At 43.4% G+C, this 18671-nt stretch overlaps 1 protein-coding gene across 2 annotated transcripts; it reads right to left on the bottom strand.

Moving 5' to 3' along the window:
• Positions 1–203: 203 nt before the first annotated feature.
• slc5a8 (solute carrier family 5 member 8) lies at positions 204–15765 on the bottom strand. Of its 2 annotated transcripts, XM_054739581.2 has the most exons (17): positions 15404–15765; positions 15210–15329; positions 14848–14913; positions 14710–14761; positions 14532–14599; positions 14376–14414; positions 11618–11733; positions 10598–10738; positions 10316–10445; positions 10153–10241; positions 9950–10059; positions 2466–2533; positions 2280–2366; positions 1988–2205; positions 1693–1784; positions 952–1040; positions 204–870 (listed from the first exon to the last, which is right to left on the bottom strand). In XM_054739581.2, exons 1-17 carry the CDS (start codon positions 15635–15637, stop codon positions 751–753), a joined length of 1839 nt encoding a protein of 612 aa, XP_054595556.1. In that variant the 5' UTR covers positions 15638–15765; the 3' UTR covers positions 204–750. The 2 variants fall into 2 exon arrangements, with proteins under 2 accessions (XP_054595556.1, XP_054595557.1); XM_054739582.2 differs by lacking the exon at positions 14376–14414.
• Between the last annotated feature and the right edge of the window lie 2906 nt (positions 15766–18671).

Genomic DNA, 18671 nt, shown 5'->3' on the forward strand with positions numbered 1-18671 from the left:
AGATGCAGAAACAGTCTCAGAACGCTTTAAGCTTAAATACATCAAAGATGATTTAATTCATGCAGAGCCCTGTAAAACAGGATGGTATCCTTTTGTCAGACCTTGTGTTGGTCTGTTCCACTAGTGTTGGTTTGTTGGGCTGAAAAGACTGAATAACAATTGGAAATAAATTACATTCATGTATATTTCTGGTGTGATTTACACGAAGGTATGTTTAAATGATACAGTACCGATATTGCAGCCTTCAGTACTGACCGATACCGATATCAATCCGATGCGATATCAGCACAAATCATACGTACTTTTACCTATTTTGTAGTGTGGAATGTATAAAATGCTTGATTAAGTGATATTATTCAATCAGAGAACAAGAGCCAATAACAGGAAAAAAGTGACCATTTTTTCGTAACCATTGGTTGCAAAAATGTGAACCTTAATGGGCCATCCGATATAATCCGATACAATGTTTTTGGGCCGTTATTGAATCACTTCCAATTTCGATATCAGAACGGGACATCCCTAATGTTGAGTGTCTGAATGAAAGTGCATTTAAATTTCACTCATGTTAAACTTCAACATAGGGTTAGGACTATTTGAGATTGTGGTTCCTTTAGTTTGTATTCTAAGAGATTATAGAGTCACAGATTATTTCTCCTTGTTTATTAACAAAACTTTTACGAATCATACAGAAAAAAAAGAAAAATTTAAAGTACACAAGTGCACTGGTTGATGACTGATGGTTGATGGTTTTTATAGAGCGATGCTGCTTTTTGTTAAGTCCAACTCTAAATCACTAAACACAGGATTGGTATTTCCAAATTTCTTCTCTCTGTCCTTCTCAAGGTTGAGCTGTCGACTTTGTCTCTTCGCCTAAACCAAACACAGAGCAGCCATTTAAGAGATGTTATGAGTTTGTTGTTTCTAAAATGAATTCAGAGCAACAGGACTCACTCTGCACTTGAATAACTTGATGAAGTGATAAAACGTTGTGTCCTCCTTCTTTAACAAGAGCCTTGATTCCACTTGTTGTCTGCAGCCTCCTAAAATGTACAAAACAAAATTATTTGTAAAAAAAAAAAAAAAGTACTTCAAAAGATCATTGGAAAACTTAAAAGACTTAAGTTAGTAAGGGGCACCGATTCAATATTAATAGTGAAATGTTTAGCAGCTACATTTTGTCACAGTAAGCTTCCAGAACATTTGGTGTAAAACAAAAATGAAATCAAATGGTTCAAAGGGCTTCACAAAGGAAATCACACCAAAATGAAAACAAAATTAGATGCCAAAAAATAAAATGAGTAGAAGGTTAATAAAATAAATATAAAAGTTTTATCAGAATACTTAATAATAATAATATCTAAATATGGGAAGTTACATCAAACTATTTAGGATCAAATCTTAATATTTACGTGTATAAAATTTACATGTATAAACTCACATCTAAATGTTTAAATAAAACATATTTACTATTTTAGAAAAAAATTGGTTTAATCTTCATTGTTTTAGTTATTTCATTTTATTACTTTATTTATTCACAATTAAATTTAGATCTATTTTGGAAAATGAAATTTTTTACATTTCTATTTGAAGCTAAATGTTGTCAAATGTAGCTGTTATTTTTGAGTGTGTTACTTTTTGGCTGGTGCCCCATAGATTAGTGTGATCTATTTGGATTAGAAGAATGTTATTTGCCTGTTAGCATGCTGACTATCAGCCCCACACTGATAGATATTATTGTTCCAAGTGGACTGAAGTAAAGGTAGGACAGAGAGTACATCAGAGACCTGGAGGAGGGAAAAGAGAGAAATTATTAACATTCTGAACAAAATGTGAGAACATCTTGTAACGTCTCATCAATTGTTTTCTACCAATCAGCTCTACAACAGTAATTCTGACACAAGTATTTTATGCACTCCAGTCAGTTTAACATTTTTTGACAAAACACCAGAATTTTTTAATTAACTAAAAAATCAGCGCAGTTACTCACCTGCCATCATCATCATGGAGTGGGACTGTAGCCGTTGAGTTTGGTTGCATTGGCAAAGCAGCAGAAGTCCAGTTGAAGGAATCTGCTGTGGTGAAGTTGCATCCATCAGTGGACAAAGGCAGAGGCTTAGTCAACTCAGAAGGAGGAGGGTAGACCTGGGCTCCAATGCCCACCCAAAGAGACACGACCAGCCCAGACACGAGACCTACAAGACCTCCCTGCAAGACAGTTAAGAGACATTTAAAGACAGGGAGAATCTTTGGGCAGTGACTTGGAGTGAGAACGAACTTACTTTGGAGTTGGCTGATGGACACAGGATGCCCAATGTGAACAAGCCAAGTAACGGACCTCCAATGATTCCAAAAATACTGATAGCTGCCTGCAAATGGGAAAATATCCCAGGATGGAGAATACATTCTCATGCTGAATTGTAAATCAAAGGTTGAAATGTTTGCATACTAATTGTTGTGTCTTTTACCTGAAGGGCCCCTCCCATAAGTGAGGCCAGTCCAGCCATTCCAATGCATAAAACTCCATAGGAAAGACCTACAAATATCATCAGGACAGTGTGAAGACATCATTTATAATTATTTACAAAACAGATGTGGCATCAGTTAAAGGGATAGTTCATATCCTTTCAAACGAGGGTTTTGTAAAGAGGTTATGGACGACTAATATCTGACCAGCTAGATTAGAAGAAACAGGGGGGAAAAAGTCTGGCCAGATTGACAAGCTAACGACTAGTCAAAGCATGGCCAATTTCATATAGGAATGCTGTCAAGGTAAAATGACTCAAATTAAAAATATTTCACAGCAATTCATCCAAATAACATGTATCCATTTTCTGTGTATCATAACTGTCTCATGAGTTTACAGCAGAAATTCCATAAAACTGCAAGTCCCAGAATGCACTGGTACAGGCAGCACCACCACAAGCCCATTGGCCCCTCCCCTAAGCTGCTGCAACCCGGGAAAACAGCTAATATTAATTTTACGTGTATTTCTTTTATCTCATTTAAATAAAATAATAATAACCAGTAAACAACAAGCGGCATCATTTATCAATAACATATGTCGCAAAAAATGTGAAATTTTTTTTAGACATAGCAAATGTTGGTCTTTGGACCAAGTTTTTAACATTGGCCTCTGAAGTTGTCATGTGCCGGGGTGAGTGCTCCTCTCATTTTTGTTCCATCTTTGAGCTGCTGTGTTTCAGGAGAGGGGGGCTCCAGCTGCAGCTCATTAACAATCAGCGGGTCCAGCCATAAGAGGAGGAGAACACATCTCGACGCCAGATGATTAACTACAACTTGGTAGTTCCGGCCCTTTGTGTCTCCAGGTTAACTCTAGTGATTTTTGGATTTTAGAACCCTTGTGGATATACTTGTGCTTACCTGTTCCCAGGATTTTTGGATCGTTTGTGGACCTTACCTTGACTCCTTAGGATCTCCTTGGACTTCTGAAGCTTCTCTGGTTTTCCTGTGGCTCCTCTGATTGACCACTTGGAAATTTCCACGATCCCGCTGGATTACTCACCTGTGCCCCATAAATCTCCTGGACGCAGCCTTCACCATTCTCCTCTCCTCCCTGCCGGCCCGCTCTCCTGCTCTCCTCGCGCCCCCTCTCCTGGACACCCCCTCTTGGATTCACCCCGGTGCTCCACCTACCCTCCCCAATTCCTCAGCCCCCAGCTTCCCGTAAGTCTTTACTCTGCACCTTCCTAGTTTAGACTTGCCTCCCTGGACTCACCTGTTCCTCTGCTCTCCCCTCCTCAGACGCTGCGGTTCCGTTGCAATCCCCACTGGACCTTATCCAGTGCGCCCTCAGTTCCCAATTTTTTTTTAAACAAAATTCTTTAATTTTTCCAATTGACTCGTGAGTGGTGAATTCTGCACGTCTTGGGTTAAACTCGTCCCTAAAACCATGTCAGAATCATCCGGCCAGGCCGCTAACCCTGCAGATTCACCTCTTACCGATCTACTCAACAGGTTGTCTCAGCAGGAGCAAGTCCTGCCACTACTTATGGAACAGCTTCAAGCCGCTAACAACCGTTTCCAGCAGTTGGAGGCCATGGTACGACAGGTACAACTCAGACTGTCCCAACCGCAGCCCCCCGCTGCGGAGTCTCCGCTCGCCTCCCCTTTCCCTCCTGCAGTTCCCGGGCCGGCAGCAGCAGCCACCCTGGAAGTCGCCTATGTCCGTCCAGCCTCCTCACCGCCATCACCGATGTTCAGTGGTGAGTGTGAGGACTGTTACAGTTTTCTGCTACAATGTCGGCTCGCTTTCAAGCGCTCACCAGGAGCCTTTTCTTCGGATTCAGTCAAGATCTCATACATAGTAGGATTTCTTCGTGGGAGAGCCCTAAGATGGGCTGAGATGAAGAGTCACTGTGCTACTTTTCTGTCGGGACCTCTGGAGGACTTTGTGACTGATTTCAAATTAACTTTTGCCAGTACTGAGTCTGTTAAGGACATCAGTAAAAGACTGTGGAGTTTATCGCAGGGGCGGAGATTTGTTGCTGACATTGTCTGTGGAGTTTAGAACCCTGACGCCTCGGTCATCCTGGAATGAGGAAGCCCTCCTCGCAGCCTTCACGGAGTTCCTCAACGACCGAGTTTGGAACCAGCTGGCACTGTGCCCAGAACCCCAGTCACTGGAGGAACTCATCCGCCTGGCCATTTCTATTGATAAACGCCAGCATGAACTGCGGTACCAGAACTCCAGTACCAGAACCTTCCCCACACTGGACCGTCACCATGAGTCGGGCACTCGGCCCTCCGCGGAGCCCACCACCATGAAAGGACCCATGCAGATGGGAAGGACACGCCTCAGCTGGGAGGAGAGGTCACATCGGATCAGGTCAGGTCTGTGTTTGTATTGTGGGGAGCCAGGACACTTTGCTAGAGCCTGTCCGGCTCTGTTAAAAGGCAGAGCCCACCAGTAAAGACGGGACTACTGGTGGGCAGTAACTCTTCTTCTGCGAGCTCCCACTGTGTACTTCAGTGTGTTGTGTTTTTTTAACTCCGAGCAGTTTCCTATAGAAGCGCTTGTTGACTCTGGTTGTGAGCAGTCCGTGTTGGACCCGGACTTAGTAAAGAGATGGAAGATCCCAACCATTCGGCTCCCTACTCCGCTCTCTGTGTCTTCCTTGGACGACCGCAACCTGTCAACCATTACTCACCAGACCACCCCGTTGCAGTTACGAGTGTCAGGTAACCACACGGAGGCTTTGGCTTTTTATGTATTTCTCTCTCCTCAGTCACCTCTGGTCCTGGGACACTCCTGGCTGTCCCTCCATAACCCCCACGTGAACTGGGAGACTAACAGAGTTGAGGAATGGAGCTCCAGATGCTCACAGACCTGCCTCCGCTCAGCCTCACCCATTCTCCGCAGCCCGGCCGCACCTCCAGCAGAAAGGATAGACCAGTCCTCTGTGCCACCAGTCTACCACGACCTCAGCCTAGTCTTCAGCAAGGATCGGGCATCATCTCTCCCCCCACACAGGCCATTCGATTGCAGCATAGATCTGCTGCCAGGGGCTCCTCTTCCCTCCAGCCGCCTTTACCACCTCTCTAAACCAGAGAGAGAGAGAGCATGGAGAGCTACATACAGGAGTCTCTGGCCGCCGTCCTCATCAGACCATCCTCATCACCCCTAGGAGCGGGTTTCTTCTTCGTTCTGAAGAAGGAAGGAACACTCAGGCCCTGTATTGACTACAGGGGTCTGAACCAGATTACCGTTAAGAACAAATACCCGCTGCCTCTACTAACATCTACTTTTGAGCCCATTCAGGATGCCAGCATCTTCAGTCGCCTGGATCTCCAGAACGCTTACCATCTGGTTCGAATTTGTCAGGGAGACGAATGGAAGACTGCGTTTAAGACTCCCATCGGACATTTCGAGTACTTGTTAATGCCCTTTGGTTTAACTAATGCACCAGCCGTGTTCCAGTCCCTAGTGAACTCTGTTTTAGGAAACTTTCTAAATAAGTTTGTAACAGTTTCTTTAGATGATATTTTGATTTTTTTCTAACTCCTTAGAGCAACATGTAAGACACGTTGGGGCCGTTTTACAGCGCCTCCTGGAGAACCGTTTATATGTAAAGGTGGAGAAATGCGTGTTCCACGTCCCCAAGGTAAAGTTCCTTGGTTTTATCATCGAGAGCGGGAGGCTAAAGGCAGACCCTGAGAAGGTCAGTGCAGTCACTGAGTGGCCCATTCCAACTTCTCGAAAGCAGTTACAAAGGTTCCTGGGCTTTGCCAACTTTTACAGGAGGTTTATAAGGAACTACAGCCAGACCGCCGCCCCACTTACAAACCTGACCTCTATTAATCGCCCTTTTGTTTGGTCCTCAGAAGCCGAGGCTGCCTTCCAGACCTCAAAGAGGAAGTTCACTAATGCCCCTGTGCTCCACAGACCTGATCCGCAACGCAAGTTCACCCTCAAAGTAGACGCCTCCGACACTGGCGTCGGCGCTGTACTCTCTCAGGTATCTCCCACGGATAATAAACTTCATCCTGTGCCTTTTTCTCTTGCCGTTTAACTCCCGCAGGGAGCAGATATGACGTGGGTGACCGAGAGCTGCTGGCTGTAAAGCTCGTTGTTGAGGAGTGGAGACACTGGCTGGAGGGGGCAGAAACACCTTTCGTCATCTGGACTGACCACAAGAATCTGGTTTACCTGAGAGAAGCTAAGAGGCTTAATCCACGACAGTACAGGTGGTCTCTCTTCTTCTCACATTTCAATTTCCAGATTTCTTACCACCCTGGGTCTAAAAACAAAACCAGACGCCCTCTCCAGGTTGTATGCTCCGGATCAGGAGGTTGAGCCCTCCACCATTCTCCCCCCCCCAGCATGTGTGGTGGGAGGAGTCACGTGGGAGATCCGGGATCAGGTGCTGGAGGCTCTTAAAACTGACCCAGGTCCAGGTAAGGGTCCGCCTGGCCGGCTTTATGTGCCACAAGGCTTAAGGGGCAAGGTCATCCATTGGGCACACACCCATAAGCGTCATTTTAACCGGGGACGCCGGGGACATGTCCCCGGCAAAATTTGTGATTGGCAGCTGTGTCCCCCCCACTTTCAAAAACGCCTGCTGATGAGGATTTTTGTTTTACCAGCTCAGATCTTATACCAGGGGTCGGCAACCTATTCCCATCAAAGAGCCATTATTACCCATTTCCCACGGTAATTTTGGACGGACCTTAATAAGCAGTGACTTAAGTGAAGCAGGCAGGTCGCGCTAGAAAATTTAGTTTAAAAAGAGGTCATAAATGTGTTCCCCCGTCCTTTTTATTTATAAAATATGAAGTAAAAACTCACAATTTAATTTTCATTCATTTGTCATTAATATTTAGTCTACACCCGTGCCTTAAGTGGACCATCTTCCAGTAAAAGCAAAGCATCCAGCCCACCTCTCCAAATGCGTAAAATGTGCATCAGCCGCTAGTTAGGCGCGCCGCGCGCACCATCAGCTGATCAGCCCAGACAAGAGCAGAGCAAATAGAGAAAGAATAGAGGATAATTGTGTCTGGATGTGGATTGAGATTACATTTTACAGCAGCCTGATCATCATTTAAATACGTAAACCATCACCTGTCTTCTAGTCCACGCTATCAGCATTATTTTAATTGGTGTGTGTGTGTGTGTGTGTGTGTGTGTGTGTGTGTGTGTGTGTGTGTGTGTGTGTGTGTGTGTGTGTGTGTGTGTGTGTGTGTGTGTGTGTGTGTGTGTGTGTGTGTTTTCCACTTCAAACACTGGTCTAACCAACCAGACCAGCGTGTCCAGTAACATATTAATGTTACAATTAAACAGTTTCACTTCATGTAGGCTAGGAACGTTTCACCTGCCGCGGCCCGACCGCTTCTGCTCCACATAAACTTTGTGCGTGATCAAATGTCTCTACGCGTCATGCGTCTCCATATTAGAGACGGGAACAAGCGCTGTTCAGCCAAAGTTTCATAATTTCATAAAAAGAACATTTTTCCAAGTGACACATCCCTCAGAGAGACCGGGTTTCCAGACTGTTTCAGTGGGAGGAAATCTTGTCGCATGCGCGTGGTTCTGCACTGCGCTGCGAACCCCAGATCTTCAGCTCACTGTCCACCGTGGGCGCTCCGAGCCACGCTGAACACAGTGTCCAGTATAAAGCTCTGATGTTCTGATGGGAATATTTTACCTCCGCGATGTGCGTTAACGATTAAAATGTCAGCTCATCCATGCGCATCAGTGTGCGTCGGGGTAATTCTTTCAAACCAAGCAACATCCTTGAGTTCATCTGTCAAAATAAACAGTCAAATGGAAATATATGTAACCTGCCGTTTAACTGTTTTGCCTTCCTGTGAAGATTGTTGCAAAGAGAAACAATTAAACTTGATTAACCCCAGAGCCACCCAGAGAACCAGAGCGCATGCGGGAAGATTCCTTCCACTGAAGCGAGTGTTTTCCAAACCCTTTCTCTCAGAGAGACTTGTCACTTAGAAAATGTTCCTTGATGATGAAACTTTGGCTGAATAGTGCTTGTTCCTGTCTCCAATGTGGCGACACATCCATGAGCCGTCTGAGGAGAAGCCCAGAATCTCACATCTTCAGCTCAGACAGCGCATATGATTACGCACAAGCGTGACCCATCAACCCGGTCTCACAGTAAGACCGGGTTGGACCTGTTCAGGTTTACGCAGACAATCTTTACATTTGGAATTGGCATACAGATGTAAAATTAATGCAGTAAAATATAAAGCATTTTATTTAAATATCCATTCATTATTTTACAAGCACAGAGAGCCGCATCAGATGGATGGAAGAGCCGCATGCGGCTCCAGAGCCGCGGATTGCCGACCCCTGTGCTAGCCTACTTTATTGTCCCCAGCAATTTTTAAACCCCACTCAAGTGTATGGTTATTGTCCCCAGCAATTCTGAAAACAAACTGGCGCCCTTGCACACAGCGGCAGGTTTTCCCTGCACCCAGGTGCAGGTCGCACTATTGCCCTATTGAAACGGACTTTCTGGTGGCCTGCTATGTACAAGGAAGTGAAGGACTATCTTGGCGTGCCACGTATGTGCCCAACAGAAGGGGGACCATCGGCCTCTGGCAGGCTTATTAAACCCCCTTCCTACTCCCTCACATCCCTGGTCACACATAGCCTTAGATTTCGTCTGTGGGTTGCCTGATTCGCATAGTTTTTCCACCATAGTGAACAGGTTTTCGAAGGCTTGCCACCTCGTACCCCTAAAGTCTCTCCCTTCCTCCTCTGTTACCGCTAAACTCCTCGTTAAGCAGAACTCCTCGTTGTGTTCAAGTTGCACAGGATTCCAGAGGAGATTCTCTCGGGTCGAGGACCTCAATTCATCTCCAGATTATGGAAGGAGTTCGCTGAGGCTCTGGGGGCTAAGATCTCCCTCACTTCCGGATATCACCCATAGACGAATGGACAATGCGAGTGCATGAACCAGGAGCTCGGGGCCATGCTGCGCTGCGTTTGCTCCGTAGACTCTGATTGACTACTTGGACATTTCCATGATCCCGCTGGATTACTCACCTGTGCCCCATAAATCTCCTGGACGCAGCATTTACCATTCTCCTCCCTGCCGGCCTGCTCTCCTGCTCTCCTCGCACCCCCTTTCCTGGACACCCCCTCTTGGATTCACCCCGGCACTCCACCTACCCTCCGCTATTCTTCAGCCTCCAGCATCCCGTAAGTCTTTACTCTGCACCTTCCTAGTTTAGACTTGCCTCCCTGGACTCACCTGTTCCTCTGCTCTACCCTCCTCAGACGCTGCGGTTCCGTTGCAATCCCCACTGGACCTTATCCAGTGCGCCCTCAGTTCCTGATTTTTTTAAAATAAAATTCTTTAATTTTTCTAATTGACTTGAGTGGTGAATTCTGCACATCTTGGGTTAAACTCGTCCCTAAAACCATGTCAGAAGTTAAGTTTGACAGCCCGGTTCCTGACCGTTCACTCACTCATTCCCTTTGAGATCCAGGACAGATGTTTTTCAGACAATTTGGCGTGTGGTCTGATGAGATCCTCCACTGTCACTGCAGCCAGTGCATTGATGCTGGAAGACACTGTGCTGATGATTTAAACAGAGCACAAAGCAGAACCATCAGACGTTCAACCAAAGGAGAAACATAACAATAAAACCACTGAAATGACATGCATCAACCTCAGAGATCCACTATACGCTGCTGCAACAAACAGTCCAGGGAGGCCAGGATAGCCAGCCAGGATGTCCATCACCAAATATGGCATCAGCTACAGAGGAAGTGACACTGGATCAAATAACATACAGGATCAGGATGGTCGGTGTATAAGTCACAGATCTGTACCTGATCAGGAGCAGAAACAAGCCCAACACTCCACGGGTCACAGTCTTTATAGACCGAGTAAAGGCACATTCCTGCAAACACCGAGCTCAACAAGATGGACCACAGGCCCAGCAGGTTGATGTACAAGGAACTAAAAAGTCAAAATAGCATCAAACACAAAATGCATCACTTGTAGATGCTTAGAGTCTATCACAAACTGAGATTTATCTAAATGTGAATCACAAAAACTGCTTTGATGAAGCAGACAAAGCTACACACACGCTGCTGTCCAGCAGAACTTACAGTCTGGCGTGAGTCATGCTTTTGCAGGAGATATATCTTTGAACCTGGGCCTGGTTGATCCCATACACACCGACCCAAATAAATGTCCCTCCGATAGACATGGTCCAGAATGTGTGTCTCCGTAGAGGGTTTGGGTCGAAGCTGGTGAAAAGAAAAGATCAAAATGAAACCTTTATGAAACTTAAAGTTGGAGATTGTTTATTCTTCAGTTTGGGATTTATGTCTATTAGTTCTTCTGCACCAGAGGTTATATAAATAAAATAACATTGTATTAAAAGTCATCTCCAGGTAAGATTTAAGTTGTATGTAATTGTTCCATAGAAACTACCTCTGTTTCAGAAGTATCTTTGTTTACATCTTGAAAACCCTTTTGCTCAAACTTGTAAAGAAACATGTTTAAAAAACGTCTCAGGTCACATTGTTTGAACAATTCTAGAGGGAATTTCCAGAAAAACAACATACAAAGTTGTTAGTTGCCTGTTATATGGGTCAACAAGGCATCATCATTGCTTATTAACCTTTGCTGAGCTTGTGATAAGCCTCTCAGCTGAAGAGAAGACCACTCTCAGATTGCAGGTTAAACCCTTATCAACCAGCTCTGTGATGGCCAGGTGGGTCAAAGATTCGCTTGTAACACCAGCGAATCTCAACTCTCGGTGAACATAAAAAATGTTTCGCTTTGCTTTACTTTCACTTATTGGTTAGATACTGGAAACAAAGTGGTTATGTTCAACCACAGATGAAATTAAAACTGGATGTCAGTTCCCATTACATAGCCACCATAACTCTGCAAACAGGCAGACAGGGCGAGGAAGTGAACAGTGCTCTCATGCTAATAATAAGTGACAGATTCAACTCAAAAGGCTGAATGTTTCAGCACAACACATTGTTATAGCAAGTATACTACAAGTTCATGCCAACACAAACACAACTGCTAGTTAGCTTTATAAATGGTTCCTGATCCATGATTTAATCCCAACCCAGTAGCTGTTTTACTTAAAATGTTTCCCACAAACTCACTCCAAAAAATTCAGTCTTCCGCCCTGTTGCGAGTCTGAAATGATGGTGATAACGCCGCCTTGTAGGGCCGCAGATTGGATGATGACAGCCAGGAAGCCTGCTAGCATGACGCCAAGCTGCAGGAGAAAGTTTAAATAAGTTTAAGTTGCGTATTTGACCTGTTTTAGTTTATGTTTCTTTTCCAACTGTGACTCTTACTTGATCTGGTTCTTGCAGTTCAAATAATTTCCAAATAGACAAAAGCCATTTTGGATCAAAATCTCCAAACATAATTTTTGACCGGTATCACCTGAAGTAAATCATTTCTTTAAATTCAATGTTTGAAATTTTATAAAACAGAGTTCTTCATGTTTCTACATTGAATGCATATATATGTATACGTATATTCCATTCAACTTCAGCTTTTTTAATTACAGAAACCTTTCATGGCAGTGTGAGCTTGTTCATTGATTTTGAAACATGTTTGTTCTCACCTCTTTTTCAATGCATGATAATTGCTCTGTTTATAGTTATTCTGTTTATTTTTGTGTTGCTTCTGTGCTATCAACATTCCCCTAGGGGACAAATGCAGTTAAAATGAATTTAACTGAATTTCCTTTCTTAAAATACTACTGTGATTAAACCTTAGAAAAAAAGGGGGATATGGATGGATGGATGGATGGATGGATGGATTGGTGGGTGGTTGGATGGATGGATGGGTGAGTGAGTGAGTGAGTGAGTGAGTGAGTGAGTGAGTGAGTGAGTGAGTGAGTGAGTGAGTGAGTGGATAGTTGGACGGACGGACGGACGGACGATAGGTGGGTGAGTAGGTGTGTGGATGGATGGATGGATGGATGGATGGATGGATGATGGATGTTATAAGACATTTTTTATGGTCCAGGGAAAATTATAACCTGATGGGAAAGTCTTCAAGCAACTCCACTTCCTAGAAGTATGATCTGGACTGATCTGTTACTTTAAAATCGAGTTTGTTGTTATTATTTTCGTTCTTCTTCCATCAAACCATGATCCTAGATCAGGACTTTGTCATGATTACAAACTCATGAAAATTAGCATGAATGCTAATCATTTTGCATTTAAAGGCAACAAGTATCAGCCTGGTCCATGTTAGGTCTAAATCAGCAGACCCAACACTGAACTTTGAGGGATTCCACATTTAATCTTTGGAAGTTTTGATTGTTTGCTTTTTCTTCCAGCTCTTGGAGAGTACAGATGCTTTTTTCTCCTCTCCCTCCCTCCTAATCTCAAGGGTCTTTGTCCTGTCTTGTGTGCACGGCGCTTTCTGCATTTTTTCTGGAAACTGGAAATTATTACAAATGGACATGGTCAGTTGGTCTCTCAACGCGATTGACAAAATTTTTTCAGCGATGAGAACGGGAGAAGGGGCTCCCAGATGCCCTTCTGGGGCAGAGCCAGCTGGGTATATCATGGACTCCTGGAAACAGTGGAACCTGATATGCCTCTCTCAACAGTCTGTAGAGAATTCTGAAGATGTTTGGATATTCTTCGTTTTGGTGTTGGGATTCCTGCGATTTGGCATGAGCGGTTACCTGGCTTACTGGAAAATTAACGAGATTTCAAGGAACATTGGCTCAATCCCGGAGCTCAGGGATGGAATGCATCATGCTGTGAACGCACAAACTCATATAATTGTCGAGATGAGTCGTAAGCTTGGAACTTTGGCTGAGATTCAGGCTCTGGCACAAAAGGTGGATACCATCAAGGAGCGAGTGGACAGACCCACATGAATTGAGATGGATTAATTACGCCATTATTGGATCTAGAGGGGATGAAGACCAACAGAACACAAAGGCAGAGAGGAAATTATCTCTGTCTGTCCCCAAAACAATTTTTATCTGAATCTGGTGCCCTTGGAGCCTGTGAGGCTGAAGTGATAACTCCCCCCTCAGAAGAAATGTGGAATGTTGCCGTCGCTATGGAAACCCTTTCTCCCTATCCCAGCCTGGGCAGGACTGTGACCGGTGAAGGCCGTGGAACCGTATCTAGGAGTCACTGTGCCCTCTAACCCATCAACTCCATCCCCTGTCCAAACGGAGGTGATGAGCGCTGCTCTTGCAGCTGCACGCACTGCAGTGAGGAGAGTCCCAACCCTACCTCCCCACCTAGTGGACACTTATGTTGTGTAATGTCTGAAGTTTGTGTGCATATCTGTCTGAGGTTTTTGTTTTTTTGTTTTTTGCATAGCAAAGCTGCCCTCTCTGTAGAGGGTAACTCTGAAGTGCCTTTTTTCCCTCCCCCTGACTCTATCCTCATATAAACCCTCTTGATCTATAACGGTAGCGCGACTCGGGTTGCGAATAACCACAGTCACCAATTCTTGTCATGTGTCTATGTATGTATGTCTGATCTCAGAATTGTTTGTACCGAAACTCTTAATTTCCCTCGGCGATTAATAAAGTAGTTTTGAATTTGAATTGAATTGAATTGTTCAATTTAAAGTTTTCCTTAATGTTTTCCATCTTATCCCATAACCCTGCTCCATATGAAGTAACAAACAGTGTTTTTGTGTGTTTTTTTTAATCTATTAATAAACAAGCCAACTGTTTGTTATTTCCTTTTGATTGAGTTGCATGAAAAATTGTTTTGGAGATAAGTGTAGCTCTTTTGTATCAGTGAACTGTCCCATAGTAGTGTCCCATAGTTGTGGTTTGTTACCACTGATAACTGCAAAACATGTGACACATAGCTTAGTCAGCTAGTTGAACTCCTTATTTGACCAATAATTTTAAAAACACACCTGAATCACATCTGTCCATACCACTGCCTTCAGGCCGCCCTGCAGTTAGGTAAACCACAAGCAGGTGTGCACAGAAAAAACATTGTGGGGTGAAATAAGTGATGCCAAAGCAACATGTTTAAAAGTGTTTTAACAAGTGCATATTTTATTACATACCATTGTGCAGTAAAAGGTGCAAACCACTCCTGTGGAGATGACCGCACCCCACAGGTCCAAACCAGTCACTGAAGAGAGAAGGTTTTGAATTGTGGTCAGTCAATGGGACAAATCGGAGTAGGGTTGAGTACCCTCATGTGGGAATGTTTCATGAATCTGTCTCATGTAGATTAAATACCTTGGTTTAAAGCAAGAGCAGGGGCATAAATGACGATTCCAGTGTAGAGAACCTGTGTTTACAAAAACAGGTCACAGATTTGTGGTTTCCTCTATGGAATGAAGACCTGTAATACAAGCTCACTGGATCTGGACTCACAGTCTGAACAATGAAGAGCATGGTTCCCAGCAGGCGAGTGGCTCTGTTGAAACGCAGCTCCAGATACTTGATAGAAATGGACCAATGAGGAAATAACATCATGAGCATCTTTATGATCACTGTCTATGATCTGCTTTCTCATTCAGTCATTTTCAATTCACTCTCTGACCCAAACATTATTATTATAGGTCAATCACCAATTTCTGACAGAAAAATGTACTTTTCCTGACAAATGTTCAAAACCTTTCACTCTGCAAAAGAACAACAATAGAATCAAATATGGCTGCAAAATAGTAGAAATCAGCAAACCAGGTATTCACCAAAAATGTTAAAGAAACATCAAAAAGAGAAACCACGCTGACCTCATAGGTGCTGGTGATGGTCAGTTTGTAGAAAACTGGCAGAAAGATCTCAGATGTGATCAGCATTGTGAGCAAATAGGACACTGCGTAAAATCCAATGATGGCTCCATAGCAGTACACCTATATAGGGTTATGATGCATTAAGATTTTTTAGTAGTAAAAAAGGTTTTAGGAGGCTATGTGAATTATCCTACCTCAGCAGGGTTGGACAGGACCGTGATGGCCGACATAAAGCTGGCGGTCAGGGACAGGGAGACTGGGAGGGCGTTCAGCCTGCGGCCCCCTGTCAGGAATTCCTTGGAGCTTTTCTGCCTCCTATCAGTCCAGGCGAAGTAGACCCCGACGGCTGCAGAAACCACCAGCATGATCGCAAACACCACATAATCCGCCACCACGAAGGAGCCGGCCGTCAGTGTCCTCACAAACATTTTTGTAGAAAACGTCTTTTCTTTTAAATTAGATATTTAGAAGTTGTCCCATTGGTTTAGTACTCAGAGACAGACAGTCCTCTGTGGATAAATGGAAGTTCTGGCAGCTCACCTGCCCACATTACACTGAGCTGAGTGCAGGACCACTGACCGCAACCCTTTGTGTGTGTGTGTGTGTGTGTGTGTGTGTGTGTGTGTGTGTGTGTGTGTGTGTGTGTGTGTGTGTGTGTGTGTGTGTGTGTGCGTGTGTGTGTGTGTGTGTGTGTGCGTGTGTGCGTGTGCGTGTGTGTGTGTGTGTGTGTGTGTGTGGGAGAGCTAGTTCCCGGGAACATTCATGTGTGTTCTTCTGGCCAGGACAGGTCTTTGGTATCAGCTCTTATTTTGTAACCAGAGTAGAAATATTTTCTTCTTGCTTGGATTTGAACATTTTCCACAGTGTATTTTAGAGTTTATCTAAATATACTGAAATGTTTTGTTGTTAACAGGTTGTGTATCTAAAGATATGCTGACCCTTTATGCATCAAGTCTTCCACCTGAACAAATAAAGGTTAAACAATTGTTCCGTTTTTGTTGTTTTACCTCCAAAATCCTGCATAAGCTTCTCTATCTTCTCCTGTCTTACAAGACGTTAAACGCCGTCATGTGTAAACCAGATAACAAACCCACCTGTAGACGTTGCTCTGATGCTTGTATGAACTGTGTTTTGAAAGGTGTGAAAGTTGCAAAGACCTTTTTCTTTGGGTGATCTTCACAAATAGCTGAACCACGAAAAAGACCAAGGTTGCCAGATATCAAAGTATTCATGATAACATGAATAACAGGTTCCAAAATGTTTGAACAGTAATATCTAGAAGTGGTGTTACATTTTTTCATACGTCCCACTGTTAATATTTGTTACATTCATTAATAAATTCCTTCCTGAATGTGGAAACGGTTTGCTGCTGCTGTTTGAATGGGAGAGAGAAACAGGCTGTGTCCAGTCAAAGCGGACATGCTTCACAAGAATGAGGTCAAAGGATTGTGGACTACACAGTGTCCCCTAGGACCAGAAACAATCCTGAGACTGTTTGTCTCCTCACTCCTTCCTAAGACTAGTTAATCATTTGTGTCTTCTTTGTGGATAAGCCAGCCCCATAAATCTAACTCTTTGTGTTAGTATTCCCTGTTTAACCCTTTGAAGGCCTGATTCATAAAAACATATGCAGTGTGTGCGTGTGTGTTCTTATCCCTGGGTCATCATTTCTTTATTTACCGGTATATTACAGTGGCTGATCTTGATTTCGGAAATAATGTACCTCTCCATACCAGAGCTGCTCAAAGTAGAAAACTTTAAGGTGCTCCTAAATACCCACTCCAGCTCTGGGAGGATTTTACTTCTCTGTTTTTATTATTTTCTATCCTTTCAATTTTTAATCATTAATGCATGTCTTGCTCTTTCTGCCGCAACACATTGGTGCAGCTCTCACATTTTCTAAAACGCTTCATAAATAAATTTACATTGCATGCCAATGGTTTATAATGAAGTTGGTACTTGTTACCTGCAGTACCTAGACTCTCCTCCAGGGAGAAGACATGCACAAGTTTATTTCTAGAGTTTTATGGTTGTCGAATCTAATCTCTCTCTCTCTGTGTGTGTGTGTGTGTGTGTGTGTGTGTGTGTGTGTGTGTGTGTGTGTGTGTGTGTGTGTGTGTGTGTGTGTGTGTGGCCACTGTGAAGTGGTTGGTGGTTTAGACTCGTGCTTTATGACTGTAGGATGCTATGAGCTTCTGTAGGTTTTCTACTATGTAATTAAACACTGAGACGCAGCTGTTTAGTTCCAGCGAACTTTTACTTTCTGTATCAACTCACTGACGCAACAGTAGAACCCGTGACACTAGTGCCACCTAGTGATCACAGTCCTAACAGCATGTACATTACAGTACAATCATCGACATAAATATACGGATGTAACCCACTTTTTGGGGACTTTTATTTTGAAGGTGCCTGTCGCAACCCCGACAGGAGCTGTTAAAAAGTTAAGGAGGGGGGTAACATAAGAAACGTGACAGTGGATTAAAATGGGTTTAATTGTCATAAAAAGGTTGTAAAAACAAGCGAGCAAACAGATGGAGAGCATTATTAAAATAATGCCAAACAAAACCATGACTAAAAGGTTCACATTTAAAGGGTGAATTGTCAACATTAAAACCCCTGGTTAAAACTTAGTTAAAGGTGTTACCGGACTAAAAGGAGTTATTTAAAATCTCAAAGGTGATAATGAAAACCGACGTACTATGAAAACAAATAAAACACCATTAAAATACCACCACCAAGGGATTTTTCTTTTCTTCACGGTCTGATGAGGTTAGATATCCCGGATGAGCCCTCATTTATGTTACAACGGTAGTGTGGTAGGTGTGGAAGGAGGGGTAACATAATAACTGGAGGGAAAAAGGTGAGTATAAATAAAAATGTATTTTTATTAACAAAAGTATAAACACAAACTCTCAGTCCTGGACGGAAAATTTAGCGGGAACTAGGGTTTAATTTACTCTGATAAAAAATAAACGAAGGCAACGGGAAAGAACTCAAAACACCAGAGGCAAAAGGCCTCAGGGAAGACAACAAGAGTACAATTACTCCTATGTATGTTTTATTGCAGAGTTTGCATGGGATTTTGTAAACAACTCCACATTTAAGTTCAGCTGGTATCTTATCTTTTGGGTGTACTAGTCTGTTTTCGGATGCGGATACCCGACATGGGCAATAAACGAAGGAAAAAAACAAACAACAACAGAAGGAAAAGAACAACCTAAGCAAAGAACCAGAAACCCAGAAAGACAAGAACCAAAACCAGTGATAAAAGAACCAAAACCAGTGATAACCTTACCATAAATAAACATACATAGGAGAAACCGGACGCCAACTCAACACACGAACAATAGAACATAGAAAGGAGTGTGAGAAAGAAACAAGTCGAAAACACAAAAGTAGAAGCAGAAAGCACAACAAAGAAGTCAGCTGTAACAGATCACTGCATAAGAGAACCATATA

Source organism: Nothobranchius furzeri, chromosome 1 (genome assembly GCF_043380555.1).
Source record: "Nothobranchius furzeri strain GRZ-AD chromosome 1, NfurGRZ-RIMD1, whole genome shotgun sequence".
NCBI lineage: Eukaryota > Metazoa > Chordata > Actinopteri > Cyprinodontiformes > Nothobranchiidae > Nothobranchius > Nothobranchius furzeri.

What these genes read in the sequence shown, in the direction of transcription:
- slc5a8 (XM_054739581.2), bottom strand. Translation starts at nt 15,637, where the DNA reads ATGTTTGTGAGGACACTGACGGCCGGCTCCTTCGTGGTGGCGGATTAT. An exon ending in TATGGACAGATGTGATTCAG is followed by an intron (nt 11,734 to 14,375) that starts GTGTGTTTTTAA and finishes TTTCTCCTGCAG; the next exon opens with CTTGGCGTCATGCTAGCAGG. An exon ending in GGAAGACTGAATTTTTTGGA is followed by an intron (nt 10,739 to 11,617) that starts GTGAGTTTGTGG and finishes TCTTTTCACCAG; the next exon opens with CTTCGACCCAAACCCTCTAC.